Source organism: Cebus imitator, unplaced genomic scaffold (genome assembly GCF_001604975.1).
Source record: "Cebus imitator isolate Cc_AM_T3 unplaced genomic scaffold, Cebus_imitator-1.0 Scaffold4, whole genome shotgun sequence".
NCBI classification, from domain to species: domain Eukaryota; kingdom Metazoa; phylum Chordata; class Mammalia; order Primates; family Cebidae; genus Cebus; species Cebus imitator.
In genome coordinates, this window is record NW_016107319.1 from 15,889,927 (window position 1) to 15,907,075 (window position 17,149).

At 36.7% G+C, this 17,149-nt stretch overlaps 2 protein-coding genes across 2 annotated transcripts in view; one reads left to right on the plus strand and one right to left on the minus strand.

Annotated features, from left to right (window-relative positions):
* The window catches only part of LRBA (LPS responsive beige-like anchor protein), a 727,560-nt gene that overhangs the window by 447,241 nt on the left and 263,170 nt on the right, over nt 1-17,149 (minus strand). The window contains exon 36 of the mRNA XM_037740751.1: nt 15,778-15,886. Coding sequence (XP_037596679.1) covers nt 15,778-15,886 — 109 coding nt within the window. The remainder of the gene's footprint in view (nt 1-15,777; nt 15,887-17,149) is intronic.
* On the plus strand, nt 1,143-1,707 carry LOC119472137 (protein archease-like; the record flags this gene model as incomplete). Its single annotated transcript, XM_037740724.1, is given in 2 exon segments — nt 1,143-1,489; nt 1,491-1,707. Coding segments are annotated over 2 exon segments (534 nt in total), but the record flags the coding sequence as incomplete, so codon positions are not given.

Below are 17,149 nucleotides of genomic sequence, written 5' to 3' on the forward strand. Positions count from 1 at the left end.
ATCACAATCACTAAATTTCAAATTTAAAAAAGTACAATCTTAGCCCACAGTTACAAAAAAAAAAAAAGAAAAACTTCTCCATAATTAATTAGAAAGTGCACTAAAAGGCAGATTCTAGGTTAGGATGGTAGGCTGATATTCCTATCATATTGTTTTCTTTCCTTCAATTCCTAAAAACAAATTAGCAAAAAAAAATAAACAAAGAATAATTTTTAAAAATAATGAAACAATTTAAGCAACACACCATAAATCACCAAACATTAAAAAATTGGTTGCCAAGGGGAACAAAAACAAACTGGTTCTAGAATTGAGGGAGCAACAAAGCTCAGTTCTTAATCATGTCCCCATGCCCCCAAAACAATATTGGTAAGTTGACAAAATTCTGATAATTTTCTTAATGGCTTCAAATATGGAGAGAAACAAACTGAGTAGGTAACATTACCTCTTTCCTCTTCTAACTGGAGATGCCAGAGAAACCTACAGAACAAATACCAGTGAAGCAAGAAATTGAAAAATGGGGCTGATTCACTACAACGGAAGTAAACTCTACTACTCTTCTCCCTTAAATGACTGAGGAAAATAATTCAAAGCCTTAGCACATTTCCCTATGAGAACTGTCTGTAGTCTAATGAGATAGAATGAACTTGGTAGAAAATATTTAACAAAGTCTTACAGAGAAAAAACTGAGTTATTCTAAGAATGTCTCCTCACCTATCTCAAATAAGCTCTTTCTCTTCATGATAAGCTACAGGATATTATGCGTCCCCCTCCCAAAAAAAAAATGTCAAGCAACTAAGGAATAACTAATAAATGTGAAAGACAAACATATATCTAACATAAGATTATTAAGTGTGACTAAGTAAGGAAAAAGAAAGTGAAAAGGTTATTTCAAACTATAGTCTAAAAAATTTCCTAATAACTAAAGGAAAAACCAGAATCTGCCAATTTTCATAAGAAACTATGTCCCAAGATAATTTGACAAATAACGTTCAATACTGAGCCATCTTACTCTTAAAGAATTTTGTCAACAAAGAAATCACAGTCAGAAGACACAAAAAGCAAATTAAAAATTGAGGGAAAATATCAGACTATCCTCTGAAAGCAACATTTAAAGTCAGAAGATAACAAAGTAATGTCTACAAGGTTCTAAGGGCATTCAAGTGTTAGCCAACAATATCAAGCAGGGCAGTCATGGCACAGGAAGGGGAGATGTTAGAGATTACAATTTGACTGAGGAACAGAAGGCGATCGAGGCCAAGCATCCTCCAGTCAGTAGGAATTATGAGTACTTGGATCATACAGCGGATATCCAGTTACATGCATGGAAAGATTCTCTGGAGGAAGCATTTGAGCAATGTGCAGTGACTATGTTTGGTTACACGACAAATACCGGGGCTGTGGAGCCTCTACAAACAGTAGAAGTAGAAACCCAAGGAGTTTTTTCTTTTCTTTTTCACTTTTCAGATGAGTAACTTTATGCGTCCAATGCTCATACCTCAAGAATTAAAAGTACTTTGTATTGATCAAAGAAATTTCAGATTACAATCAATTGGGTGGAGAGAAGAATTTTCATTGTCCAAGCACTCTCAGGAAACAGAAGTCAAAGCTATAACATATTTAGAAATCCAGGTCTATAATACAGAGAAGTCAGAAGTTTTTGTGATCATTGACATTTAAGATGAAAAAAGAAAAGACTCCTATGAAGAACTGGTTTTTTTTCTCTTCCTGTTGAAAAGACACTGCGAATTAAATTCTACAGTATTTTTTTATATATGGAAATTGTAGAACAGAAATTTATAACTTTTTTTTTCAAGGTAGAGTCTTGCTCTGTCACCCAGGCCGGAGTGCAGTGGCATGATCTTGGCTCACTGTAGTCTCTTCCTTCCAGGTTTAAGCAATTCTCATGCCTGAGCCTCCTTAGTAGTTGGGACTATAGGCATGTGCCACCATACCCCACTAATTTTTGTATTTTTAGTAGAGGTGGGGTTTCACCTTGTTGGCCAGGCTTGTCTCCAACTCCTGACCTCAAGTGATCCACCCACCTTGGCCTCCGAAAGTGCTGGGATTACAGGCGTGTGCCACCACACCTGACCAGAAATTTACAACTTGAACTGTGACTTTCGGAAATGGAAAATCAGGGCACATGCTTGGTCTGTATTCCCCAAATAGTCAAACTTTGAAGAATCCTTCAATTCTTAAGGGACAGTTACAATTCTCCATTTGTTGATTCTCTGCTGTGGCAGCAGGTGCCTCATGCCCTTCCATTGAAATGAGAGCCTTCCAGCCTGCCCCTAGAAGGGAACCCTGATGTCAGCAACAGCCTGGTGCTAAATCCAATTTGGAAAAAAGAATAATTTGAGAAAATATATTTCCACACCCAGAAAAAATATATATAAAGTCAAGCAGAGTGTCATTCAAATATAAAGACAGCAAGCAAATATTCTTAAAGATGGACGAACTTTAATTTTACAACATACATAAGCCCCTTGTGGAAAAAAGGATAACCATGAAATGTCACCAATTAAGAACTGAGTCAAAATAAAGAATCTGGAAATTAAGTTACAACTAATAAAATGGGGGAAAAAAAACAGTGTGTATTGAATTCACTTCAATAAAGAACAAATACTCAAGTACTGTAAGAAATGTGATTGTAAACATGAATGTTATAAATATAAACAACATGAAAATTAAAATATAACGTTAAAAATTAGGAGGTGAGGGGAGAGAAAAGGAACTTACAAGTGACTAATTTCCTCAGCTTCCAAAAGAGGGTATGAATTGACATATGTAATATAAAAATCAACGATATCAGAGGAGGGTGTAGCAAGATGGCAGAATAGAGGCCTATCCCATTTGTCCACCCTGCTGAAACACCAAATTTTAACAACTATCTGCACATAGTAAAGCACCATCACAGGACCAAAAATCAGGTGAGTGATCACAGTACTTGTTTTTAACTTCATATCGTAGAAAGAGGCACTGAGGAGGGACAAGACTGAATTACTGATGTCACCTCTGCCCCATCGCCCAGCAGTGGCCAGGCATCACAGAGAGAAGCTGCACTATGGGGAAGGAGAGCTCAGTAACTGGGGGACTTTACATTGAATCTCAGGTCACAGCAGAGAACAAAGCCATCTGGGCTCCTCCCAGGGAGGAAACGTGGACCCGCACTAGCCAGAGGGGAAATCACACATCCCTGGGGTCAAACATTGGTTTCTTGGCAAGCTTCTCTACCGCAGCTAAAGTACTCTGGGATCCTAGATAAGCTTGAAAGGCAGTCTAGGACACAAAGACTGAAATTTCTAGGCAGCTAGTAGTTGACACCTAGTGCTAGGCTGGGCTTAGGGCCAGTGAACTAGGGTGGCATGTGACCTAAGAGAGACACCAGCTTGCATGGTTAACCAAGTACTTGCACCATCCCTGCCCTAACCCCAGGCAGTGAAGTTCATAGCAATCAAAGTTACTCCTTCCTTCTGCTTAAGAAAAGGAGAGAAAAGAGTAAAGAGAACTTTGACTTGCACCTTGGATACCAGCTCAGCCACAGTAGGATAGGGCACCAGGCAGAGTCAAGAGGCCTCATTCCAGGCCTTAGCTTTCAGATGATAGTTCACTTCTAGAAATACCCTGGACCAAAAGGGAACGCACTGCCTTGAAGGTAAGGACCCAGTTCTGGTAGGATTCATCACCTGCAGATTAAAGAACCCTTGGGCCCTGAATAACCAGGAGTGATACCCAAGGGAATATACCATGGGTCTTGGGCTCTGAGACTTGCTAGCTTCAGGGGTGACCCAGCATATTCCCAGCTATGGTACCTACAGTGAAATACTGCTAATGTTTCAGAAAAGCAGAGGGAAAAGTAAAGGGAATTTTGTCTTGCATCCTAGGTACTAGCTTGGATACACGGGGGCAGAGCAATAAGCTGGCTCTCGGGGTCCCAAAGTCCAGGCTTAGGCTCTTGGACAGCATTTCTGGACCTGCTCTGGGACGGAGCGGAGCTCACTGCCCTGAAGAGTGAGTCACAGGCCTGGCAGCATTCACCACAAGCTGGCTGAAGAGCGCCTAGGCTCTCAGTAAGTATCAGTGGTGGCCTGGAGGAACTGCCTATTGATAGTAGGAGTGGCCACAGGGAGAAGCACCTCTGCTGGTAGAAAGTAAAGGAAAGGTTAGTAAAGACTTTGTATTGTGGCTTGAGTGCAGGCATAACCACAGTAGAATAGAATATCAGGTAAATTGCTACACTGTTTAACTCTAATCCCTGGCTCCCAGGTAGCACCTTTGCACATTACAGAAGCCTGTGGGAACTCATGGCCCTGAAGGGAAAGAACTTGGGCAAGACCCAATGCTGTGCAAGTTTCAGGTCTAAATCAGTGCAGTCCCAGTGGTGTTGGCCACAGACTTACTTGCATCACCACACCCCCAGTTCCAGGTGGCTCAGCAAAGAGAGACAGATTCTGTTTATATGAGAGAAAGAAAGGAAAAAGAACAAGAGCCTCCAGCTGGTAATCCAGATAGTTCTTCTACATCTTATGTAAGACCACCAAAATGGTATCTCTATGAGTCAGCAAAAGACACAGAGTTATTAGGGTTAAGATCCAAGTCCTTACAAATACCTGGAAAGCTTTCCCAAGGAGAATAGTCACAAACAAGCCCACACTGTGAACACTATAATAAATACCTAACTCTTCAATGCTAATACACTGCAAAACATCAACAAGCATAAACACCATCCATGAAACCATGACCTCACCAATGAACTAAATAAAGCACCACTAACCAATCCTGGATAAACAGAGACATAGGACAACTCGGACAGACAACTCAAAATCGCTGTTTTGAGGAAACTCAAAGAAATTAAAGACAATACAGAGAAGAAATTCAGAATTCTATCAGATAAATTTAACAAAAAGATTTTTTTTTTAAATTTTTTTAAATCAAGCAGAATAATTCTGGGAGGTGGAGGTGGAGGTGGAGGTTACAGTGAGCCGAGATCCTACCATTGCACTGCAGCCTGGGTGACAGAGCCAGACCCAGTCTCAAAACAAACGAACAAACAAGCAAACAAACTCGTGTGTGTGTGTGTGTGTGTGTGTGAGAGAGAGAGAGAGAGAGAGAGAAATTCTAGAACTGAAAAATGCAAATGACATGCTAAAGAATGCATCAGAGTCTCTTAACAGTAGAAGTGATCAAGAAGGAAGTAGTGAGCTTGAAGACAGGCTATTTGAAAATACATAGAGGAGAAACAAAAAGAATAATAAACAATGAGCCATGCCTACAAAATCAGAAAACAGCTTCAAAGAGGCAAATCTACAAGATAATAGCTTTAAAGAAGAAGTAGATAAAAAGAGAGGGGTAGAAAGTTTATTCAAAACAATAATCAGATAATTTCCCAAATCTTAAGATATCAATTTCAAGTAAAAGAAGGTTACAGAACAGCAAGCAGATTTAACCCAAAGACTACCTCTAGGCATTTAATAATCTAAAGGTCAAGAATAAAGAAAGGATCCTAAAAGCAGCAAGAGAAGAGAAACAAATAACATACAATGGTGCTCCAAAAAGTTTGGCAGCAGACTTTTCAGTGGGAATCTTACAGGGAACAAGAGCAGCATGATATATTTAAAGTGCTGAAAGAAAAACACTTTTACTCCATAATAGTATACCCAGAAAAAATATCCTTTAAGCATAAAGGAGATTTAAAGACCTTCCCAGTCAAACAAAAGCTAAAGGATACCATCAACATCAGACCTGTCCTAAAAGAAATGCTAAAGGGAGCTCTACAATCTGAAAGACAAGGATGTTCATGGGCAAGAAGAAACCATCTGAAGATACAAATCTCACTTGTAATAGTAAGCACACAGAAAAACACAGACTGATATAACACTGCAATTGGAGTGTATAAACATACCAAGTAGAAAGGCTAATGAACCAATCAATAATAACTACAGAAACTTTTCCAGACATAGATAGTACAAAAAGATAAAAACAACAGCAAGTTTAAAATTGGGGAGATAAATTTACAGTGTAGAGTTTTTATTAGGGTACTTTTTGTGTGTTTGTCTCTTTATGCAATCAGTGAAAAGTGAAGTTGCCATCAGCTTTAAATAACAGGTTATAAGATTGTATTGGCAAGCCTTGTAATAATGCCAAATTGAAATAAATACAATGGGTACACAAAATATAAAAAGACATTAAATCATACCACCAGAGAAAATCACGTTCACTAAAAGGAAGACAAGGAAGGAAAAAAGGAAGATAAGTCCACAGAGCAACCAGAACGCAAGTAACAAAATGGCAGGAGTAAGTCTCTACTTATCAATAATAACATTATATGTAAATGGACTAAACTCTCCAATCAAAAGAAATAAAGTGGCTGAATGAATTAAAAAACAAGACCTAATGATCTGTTGCTTATAAGAAACACACTTCACATATAAAGATACAAACAGACGGAAGATAAAGGGATGAAAAAAGATATTCCAGGTCAGTGTAAACAAAACAGAGCAGAAGTAGCCACATTTAATCAAACAAAACACATTTCTAGAAAAAAAAACTGTAAGAAGAGACAAAGAAGGTCATTATATAGTGATAAAGGGGTCAATCCAGCAAGAGGATATAATGATTGTAAATAAATATGCACTGTATTAGTCTATTTTTACACTGCTATAAAGAACTAACAAAGACTAGGTAATTTATAAAGGAAAGAGATTTAATTGACTCACAGATCCACATTGTTGGGAGGCCTCAGGAAACCTACAATCATGGTCAAAGGGGAAACTGGTGCCTTCTTCACAAGTTGGCAGAAAAGAGAAGAGCAAAGGAGGAATTTCCAAACACTTATAAAACCATAAAATCTCATGAGAACTCACTCACTATTATGAGAGCAACATGGAAGAAACTGCCCCCCAGTGATCCAATCACTTCCCTCCCTTGACACATGGGGATTACAATTCAAAATGAGATTTCTGTGGGAACACAGAGCCAAACCATATCATGCACCCAACACTGGAGCAACCAAATATATAAGGAAAATATTATGAGAACTAAAGAGAGAGAGAGACTACAATAGAATAACATGGACATCAAAACATACCACTTTCAGCATGGGACAGATCTCATAGACAAAAAAAAAGAAACAGCAGACTTCATCTGCACTACAAAACAAGTGGACCTAACAAATATTTACAGAACATTTCACCCAATGGCTGCAGAATACACATTCTTCTCCTCAGCACATGGATCATTCTCAAGGACAGATCATATGTTAAGTCACAAAACAAGTCCTAAAACATTCAAAAAACCTGAAATATCAAGCATCTTCTATGACCACAATGAAATATAACTACAAATCAATAATAAGGGAAACATTAGGCCACGCACAGTGGCTCACACCTGTTAAATCCCAGCACTTCAGGAGGCCCAGGCTGGCAGGTCATGAGGTAAGCGGTTCGAGACCAGCCTGGCCAATATGGTGAAACCCTGTCTCTACTTAAAAAATAATATTAATAATACAAAAACTAGCCAGGTATGGTGGCATGCACCTGTAGTCCCAGCTACTCAGGAGGCGGAGGCAGAAGAATTGCTTGAACCCAGGAGGCAGAAGTTGCAGTAAGCCGAGATCCTGCTACTGCACTCCAGCCTGGACAACAGAGTGAGACTCCATCTCAAAAAAATAAATAAATAAGAGTAATATTAAAAACTATAGAAACACTGAAATCAAACAATATGTTCCTGAATCACCAGGAACACAACATACTAAAACATCTAGGATACAGTGAAAGCACTATTAAGAAGGAAATTTATGACTGGGTGCAGTGGCTTAGGCCTGTAATCCCAGCACTTTGGGAGGCCGAGGCAGGCAGGTCACAAGGTCAGGAGATCAAGGCCATCCTGGCTATCATGGTGAAACCCCATCTCTACTAAAAATACAAAAATTAGTCAGGTATGGTGGCACATGCCTATAGTCCCAGCTACTGTGGAGGCTGAGGCAGGAAAATCACTTGGAACCCAGGAGGAAAAGGTTGCAGCAGTGAGCCAAGACTGTGCCACTGCACTCCAGCCTGGGGGAAAGACTCCATCTCAGAGGAGACAAAAAAAAAAAAAAAANAAAAAAAAAAAAAGGAGGTTATACCTATAAATGCCAGCATCAAAAAAAGAAAATAACCTAATAATGCATCTTAAAGAACTAGAAAAGAGCAAATTGAACTCAAAATTAGAAGAAATAATAAAGTTCAGAGCAGAAAAAATGAATTTGAAATTAAGAAAGTACAAAGGATCAATGAAAGAAAAAGTTGGTTTCTTGAAAATATAAACAAAATTGACAAACTTTTAGTGAGAAGAAAAAGAAAGATCCAAATGAATAAAATCAGATATAAAAAAGGAGACGTTATAACTGATACTGCAGAAATTCAAAGGATCATTAGTGGCTGCTATGAACAACTATATGCCAATAGTTGGAAAATCTGGAAGAAATGGATCAGTTCCTAGATACATAAACCTACCAAGACTGAACCACTAAGAAATCTACAACCCGAACAGACGAATAACAAGTGACAAGAGCGAAGCCTTAATAAAACATCTGCCAGTAAAGAAAAGCCTGGGGTCAGATGGCTTCACTAAATTCTACCAAACATTTTAAGAACACCAATCCTATTCTAAGTATTCCAAAAAACAGACAGGAGGGAAGAATTCCACATTCATTCTACAAGGCCAATATTACCAAAACCAAAAACATAGATATATAAAAAAAGAAAACTACAGGCCAGTATCACTAATGAATATTAACGCAAAAATCCTCAACAAAATACTAGCAAACTGAATTTAAAAATACCTTAAAAAGATCATTAATCATGATGAAGTAGGATTTATCCCATGGATGCAAGAATGATTCAATATATGCAAATCAATCATTGTGAGACATTACATTCACAGAATGAAGGATAAAAAAGATATGATCATTTCAGTTGATGCTAAAAAAGCATTTGATAAAGTGCAACATTCCTTCATGATAAAAACTCTCAAAAAAAAAAAAAACCTGATACAAATGGAATATGCCTTAACATAATAAGCCATATATGACAGACCCACAACCAGTATCATACTGAATGGAGAAAACTGAAAGCATTTAAATTGGAAAGGAGTAAGTCAAATTATCTTTATTTGCAGCTTGTATGATCTTATTTTTAGAAAAACCTAGAGTCCACCAAAAAACTATTAGAACTGATAAACAAATTCAATAAAGTTGCAGTATACAAAAATCAACATACAAAAATGAGTAGTGGCTGGGCACAATGGCTCATGCCTGTAATCCTAGCACCTTGAGAAGATAAGGAAGTGAACCGCTTGAGCCCAGGAGTTCAAGACCAGCTGGGCAACATGGTAAAACCCTGTCTCTATAAAAAATACGAAAATTAGCTGGGCATGGTGGCACATGCCTGTAATACCAGCTACTCAGGATATTGAGGTGGGCAGACTGATTGACCCCAGGAGTTCAAGGCTACAGTGAGCTATGACTGTGTCACTCCACCCTAGCCCGGGTGACAGAGTGAGATCCTGTCTCAACCAATCAATTAATGACAGTAACATATCTATATGCCAACAATGAACAATCTGAACATGAATTCAAAAAAGTAATTCCCATTACAATAGCCACATTTAAAATTAAATACCTAGGAATAAATTTAACAAAAGAAGTGAAAGATATATGTAATAAAAACTATAAATCACTGATAAAACAAATTGAAGAGAATACCAAAAAATGGAGGGACATTCCATGTTTATGGATTGGAAAATCAACACTGTTAAAATATCCATACTACACAAAGCAATCTACAGATTCAATGCAATCTCTACCAAAATACTAATGACATTCTTCAAGGAAATCCAATAAATAATCCTAAAATTTATGTGGAATCAAAAAAGACTGAAAATAATCAAAGCTATCCTGAGCAAAAAGAATAAAATTGGAGGAATCAGATTATCTGACTTCAAATTATACTACTGAGTTATAGTAACCAAAACAGCATGGTATTGGCATAAAACCAGACATATAAACCAATGGAACCGAAAGAGAACCCAGAAACAAATCCACATAGCTACAGGAAATGAATTTTCAGCAAATGTGCCAAGAACATACATTGGGAGAAAGACAGTCTCTTCAATAAATGGCACTGGGAAAATAAGTTATCCATATGTGGAAGAATAAACCTTGATCCTTACCTCACACCTTATGCAAAAATCAAATCAAAATGGATTAAAGACTTAAATCTAAGACTTCAAACTATGAAACTACTACAAAAAAACCTGAGGAAACTCTCCAGGACATTGGTCTAGGCAAAAGAATTTCTTTAGTAATACCTCATAGCTGCAAGCAACCAAAGCAAAAAGGGATAGTTGGGATCACATCAAGTTAAAAAGCTACTGCACAGCAAAGAGAACAGTCAACAGAGTGAAGAGACAACCCAGAGAATGGGAGAAAATATTTGCATTTGCAAACTACTCATGTGACCAGGGATTAATAACCAGAATATAAAAGAAACTCAAACAACTCTATAGGAAAAAAAAAAAAATCTAGTAATCCAATTGAAAAATAGACAAAAGATTTGAATAGACACTTCTCAAAATAAGATGTATAAATGGCAAACAGGCATATGAAAAGGTGTTCAGGCTGGGCACTATGGCTCATGCCTGTAATCCCAGAACTCTGGGAAGCCAAGACGAGCAAATCACTTGAGGCCAGGAGTTCGAGACCAGCCTGGCCAACATGGCAAAATCCCATTTCTACTAGAAATACAAAAATTAGCTGGGTGTGGTGGCACAGGCCTGTAATCCCAGCTCCTCAGGTGGCTGAGCCATGAGAATTCCTTGAACCAGGGAGGTGGAGATTGCAGTGAGCCAAGATCGCATCACTGCACTCCAGTGTGGGTGACAGAGTGAGGCTCTGTCTCAAAAAAAAAAAAAAAGAAAAAGAAAAGAAAAGAGAAAAGAAAAGAAAAGAAGAAAGAAAGACAGAAAGAAAGAAAGAAAGAAGGAAAAGATGTTAAAGGGCCGGTCACTGTGACTTATGCCTGTAATCCCAGCACTTCGGGAGGCCTAGGCAAGTGGATCACCTTAGGTCAGGCGTTCGAGACCAGCCTGATCAACATGGTGAAACCCCATTTCTACTAAAAATACAAAAATTAGCCAGGTGTGGTGGCACAGACCTGTAATCCAAACTACTTGGATGGCTGACCCATGAGAATCGCCTGAACTAGGGCAGTGGAGGTTGCAATGAGCCAAGATCACATCACTGCACTTCAGCCTGGGTGACAGAGCAAGACTCTGTCTCCAAAAACAAAACAAAACAACATCACTGATCATCAGAGAAATGCAAATCAAAACTACAATGAGATATCATCTCACTCCAGTTAAAATGGCTTGTATCCAAAAGTCAGGTAATAACAAGTCCTGTCGAGGATGTGGAGAAAAAGGAAATCTCATCACTATTGATGGAGTATAAATTAGTAAAAACCACGATGGAGAACAGTCTGGAGGTCCCTCAGAAAACTGAAATAGAGCTACCATATGATTCGGTAATCCCACTGGATTGCTGGAAATCAGTATATTTAAGAGACATCTGTACTCCCATGTGTGATGCAGCACTGTTCACAACAGCTAAGATTTGGATGCAATCTATACGTCCAGCAAAAGATGGATAAAAGAAAATGTGGCACTTACACACAAGGGTGTACTATTCAGCCATAAAAAGGAATGAGATCCTTTCATGTGCAACAACATGAATGAAAATGGAGATCATTATGTTAAGTGAAATAAGCTATGCACAGAAAGACAAACAGTGCATGTTCTCACTTATTTGTGGGATCTAAAAAATCAAAACAATTCCAATCATAGAGAGAGAGAGTAGAAGGATGGTTACCAGAGGCTAGGAAGGGTGGTAAGGGTATCACAGGGAGGTGGAGATGATCAACAGGTATAAAAAAAAATCAGAATAAATGAATAAGATCTAATATTTGATAGCACAACAGGAGACAATAGTCAATGATAATTTAATTGTGCATTTTAAAACAACTAAAAGGGTATATCTGGATTGTTTGTAACCCAAAAAATAAATACGTGAAGAGATGGATATCCAATATTTCATGAGGTGATTATTATGCACTGCATGCCTGTACAAAGTATCTCACGTACTACATAAATATATAGACCTACAATGTATTCATAAATATTAAAAATAAAATAATTTTTTAAAAAGACATGATTTCACTGAAAAGAATTAACTAAAATAGCTTTGTGAATTCTATGTCAAAACTCATGTTTAAAAATGGAAGCCATCAACCTCTTAATATGTTCTTAATTTATTAGCCTCCTATTCTTTCAGAAAATAATTTTCCTCTAGTTAAAAAATATTTGTTTTTTCTGTAATTTTTATTTTGCTAAATTTTTATACAATACTGCAAAAAATAGCCATGTGTACCCATCTTTAAATATTATTTTTATTCCTAACATATATTCACAAAAATAGGATTACTTGGTAAATAGGCATTTGCATGTTTATGGGTGTCAATGTAATTATCTTAATAGTTTCGACCATATTGCTTTCCCATAAGACCAAAAATGTATATTCTGCTAGCAATACAAAAGAACAGCATTGCCCATTTCATCTCCCATATTCCCTTCAGCAGTACAGTATATTATCATTCTTTTTACAATCTAAGAATGGAAAATTGATAGATCATAATTTCTCTAATTTCCATTTTCTTGGATATTTGTGTATCCTTTTCATGTTTACTGGTCACTTTAGGTTCTTTTGTCAATTTCTAATTCATATCATCTGAGTTTCTGTCTATTGGGTGTTTTTCTTCTAAGAATTTCGAGTACAGCCGAGCACGGGGCTCAAGCCTGTAATCCCAGTACTTTGGGAGGCTGAGGTAGGTAGATCACTTGAGGTCAGGAGTTCACGTCCAGCCTGGCCAACACAGTGAAACCCCCGTCTCCGTTAAAAATATAAAAATTAGCCAGGCGTGGTGGCACGCACCTGTTTTCCCAGCTACGCAGGAGGCTGAGGCAGGAGAATCACTTGAATTGAGGTTGCAGTGAGCCTAGATCGTACCACTGCACTCCAGCCTGGGCAATAGAGTGAGACAACCTCTCAAAAAAATGAAAGAATCACGAGTACAGTGAACATATTAATCATCTGTCAGTCATATATATTATGTTTTTCCAAGGTGTTGATGATATCTTTCTACTACTTAATGTTATATATAATAATAGATGTCTACTTTTATATTTCTACTTTCAAGAGCCTACATTTTGGTTACCAAATTCTCACATATGCCCAAGTTCTACTTTTACAATTTTCCAAATACGTTTCTAAAGTATTTACCATGTCATCTTCCTCCCTATTGCTGATTTCATCTGGAAGATTTTTAATATATGCTGTCTTTATAGTAGTGTTTTAATATCTGGAGACTCAAGTACATCTTCATGACTTTTTCACAAATTTTAGGATCTCATAAAAGTATTTATTTTCCAACATTAACTAAATATTTAAATATCCAAATATAATATTTGTACATCTTAAATTTGTTATAAAGGATATTTAAATGCCAAATCAACTCTACTGTTATTTTAATGGTGTGCTTAACTAATGGATACTGCATTGATTTTACATATTAACTTGAGAAAAACAAGCATTTTTGTGACATAAAATTTTCTCTCTTTGGCTTGAAAAGACCCTATGGTATCTTTTTTCCAGTTGGAAAACTGGAAAAATACAAGTACTGTTATCACATTAACAGCTTCCTGCCAATGTTAATTTTCTAATTTTGATAACTGTACCAGATTAAGACATGTGCTTAGAAAATTCCCACTGAAAAATTTCAAGGTAGAAGGTAATCGAGGGAATCCTGACTTTAATTTACTCTCAAATTCAGAAAAACAAAGCAAAAAGAGAAAGAGAACAAATGTAGTAAAAATTTAACAATCACTAGATCTGGGAGAATGGTGAATAGAGGAGTTCTTACTTTATTCTTAAAACTTTCCTGAAAGTCTCAAGTTATTTCAAACAGAAGTCTGATTTGCTCTCATACACACACACACACACACACACACACACACACACACCCCAAGGACCCAAGATAGACTATCCATCCAGAATGGAATTAGTTTATATTTTATCATATTTTTTAAATAAGATTTTGTAGCTTCATTCCAAAGAGCACGTATACTTTTCTTGCAGAATTTGGCCCCAAAACATTGTTTTTGTCATATCTGTGAATACATTGTATTTCTGATTTTCATTCTTAGCTGGTTACTGTCAAAAGAAAACCTATTAATTTTTTGCGTAACTATCTGATATCTAACAATCCTAATACCCTCAACAAATTCTCTTATTAATTCTAGTAGAAAAATGTTCAAGATCCAGGTACACCTCAGGACACAGGAATTAGATTGTCCTAGACCACAGAATTAGAAATTTGAAAGTAATCTTATTTCTTTCTTTTCTAGCATTTATATTAGCTATATCTTACACTTGTAAGAACATCAAAAAATATGTTAACAACAGTGTAGTAGGTATCACCCATTTTTCCTGAAAAAAGAGATGACTTTAACCATTTAAAATGATGTTTAATAGTCTTTACCATATTTGTATTGTTTTCTTATATAAATCTTTTTCTTGAAGTTTTAATAGGACTGGCTGCTAAAAACATGATATGCTTTGTTTTTATATGTACTGATATCTTCATTTTTTTCTATTTTAAATTTGTTGATATAACTTATTTTACAGGTAGATATCCTAAAATAAACCATTTTATAATTCCAGTAAAAATTTTCAGTCATCATACTATATAATTCTTTATATTGATGAATTATATTATTCGAAGTTATAGTTTAAATTTTGTACTTATATTCTTAAGTGAAATTGGTCTTCTAGAGTTTTATTTTTCTAGAATAATTTTCAGGTTTGCTGGTTGTATAAAGTTCACTTGGAAGGTTTTTCATCTTTTCTAATGTACCAGAAAAAATGTCAGCAACATATGAGTTTATCTGTTCTTGATATGTTAGAAGCCATACAGTGCTTTTTAATATTCTTCCAATTCTATAGCAAATGTACTGTTTGTCAAATTGTTTAGTTCAGCTTAGGTGAATCTGGGTCATTTCTATAGCTACAAAACCATTAATTTCTTCTGGGAATTTGTATTTCTTATACATGTTCAGGCACAACTATTGAGATAAGCAAAGGTCCTGGGATAGGTCTATTACTTAGTCCTCTCCTATGAGAATCCAAGGAGAGAGGCGTATGCTCCCTCATTTTCTCAGCTACAAATACTATTATGCTCTCAAACTCTAAGGGTAGAGAAATTTCACACCTGTGTGTTCAGTTCCTCTCTAGAAACCTGGACAATCTTACCTTTGCAATACAGATTTTTATTTCTGGCTAACTAGATCTGTTTTGCACAGAGAGGGCCAACCTACTCACCAGTTTTCTTTACTGGAAAACTATCAGAGCCAAGACGCAGCTCTGATTATTAAAATTAGGTCAGCCAAGCAAGAGGCTTCTCTTATCAAGCTTCTCTGGTAGCTCAACTGCAATTGAGACAAGAGGGCTACAGAGACAATAATATCTTCCCAGAACCCCCATGACTCTCCCATAAACCTAAATTTTAATTTTTTGATAATATTAAATTTTTTCTTTCTTTGGACCTGTTATTTTACCTGGACAATTTCCCATGATTATCATTAAAAAACAGTAAGTTCCTCACACCAACCACATGTGTAACATACCTCAAATTCTGCATGTCTGTGAATATCTTCTGCTCTCTGCCTGCTCAGGATAAATTCAGCTTCATTTGCCACTCTTACTAGATGATCCTTCATTGTCTGGCTAAGCAACCTGTAAGAAATGAATGTTATCAGAAAAATATACTTAACTCTTCTCTTTGGACATCATATACAATGAGGTAGCATTATTTCACACTAAATGATTGAGGAATGTAACAGCAAAAGGTTATCATTCTGACAATAGCAGATTAGCTTCTATCAGACTAGCCATTTAACAAAAGCAATTAAAACTGCTGGATTAAAGTTGCGTTTTAATCTTTAAAATGCACTGGAAAGTTACCAAGGCAGCCAAAATTAACTACTAATGATCACAGAGAAGGAAGCACACAAGACATTCAGTGTGACTTCTTTTTACATTAAAGCATTTGCTATTCACAAGTGAGAAAAGAGAAGCTACACAGAGTTGTCACAAGTCTCACAACGGTAAATAGAAAAAAAATGAGGTTTGCAGTCTTTCAAGGTGGAAAAGTCCTGGTACACTACCCAAGAATTACAGCAGGAACTGGGTGAACCCCAGAAACCTGGAAACAGACCAGCCAGCCAGGCCTCAAAACACTGAAACAGACCTTCAGAGAACACTTGGTGATTGGTATGTAGATTAACTGACAGCCAAAAAGCTAAGCAAAGCTTTCAAGATAAGGAGAAAAAAAATCAGAAATACCAATGCAGGAGGGCCATGGTAAAATCCCAGATTTTCAGAGAACCTCAGGAGGGCTAAACATTAGGAGAAGAAAAACAAAAAAGGGCAAACTCTCACAAGAACTAAAAAAAAAAAAAAAAAAAAAAAACTATCAATAGAGTGAACTGGCAATCAACAGAATGGGAAAACATTTTTGCAATCTACTCATCAGACAAAGGGCTTGTATCCAAAATCTATGGAGAAGTAAAACAAATTTACAAGAAAGAAACAAGCAACCTCATCAAAAAGTGGACAAAGGATGTGAAAAGACACTTTTCAATGGAAGACATTTATGCGGTCAACAAACATAAGAAAAAAGCTAATCATGCCTGGTCATTAGAGAAATGCGAATCAAAACCACAGTGATATACTACCTCATGCCAGTTAGAGTCGTGATTATTAAAAAATCAAGTCACAACAGATGCTGAAGAGGATGTGGAGAAATAAGAATGCTGTACACTATTGGTGGGAATGTAAATTAATTCAACCATTGTGTTGAATCAATTCAACCATTCAGTCATTCCTCAAGGATCTAGAAATAGAAATACCATTTGAGCCAGCAATCCCATTACTGGGTATATGACCAAAGTATTATAAGTCATTCTATTATAAAGACGCATGCATACCTATGTTTAT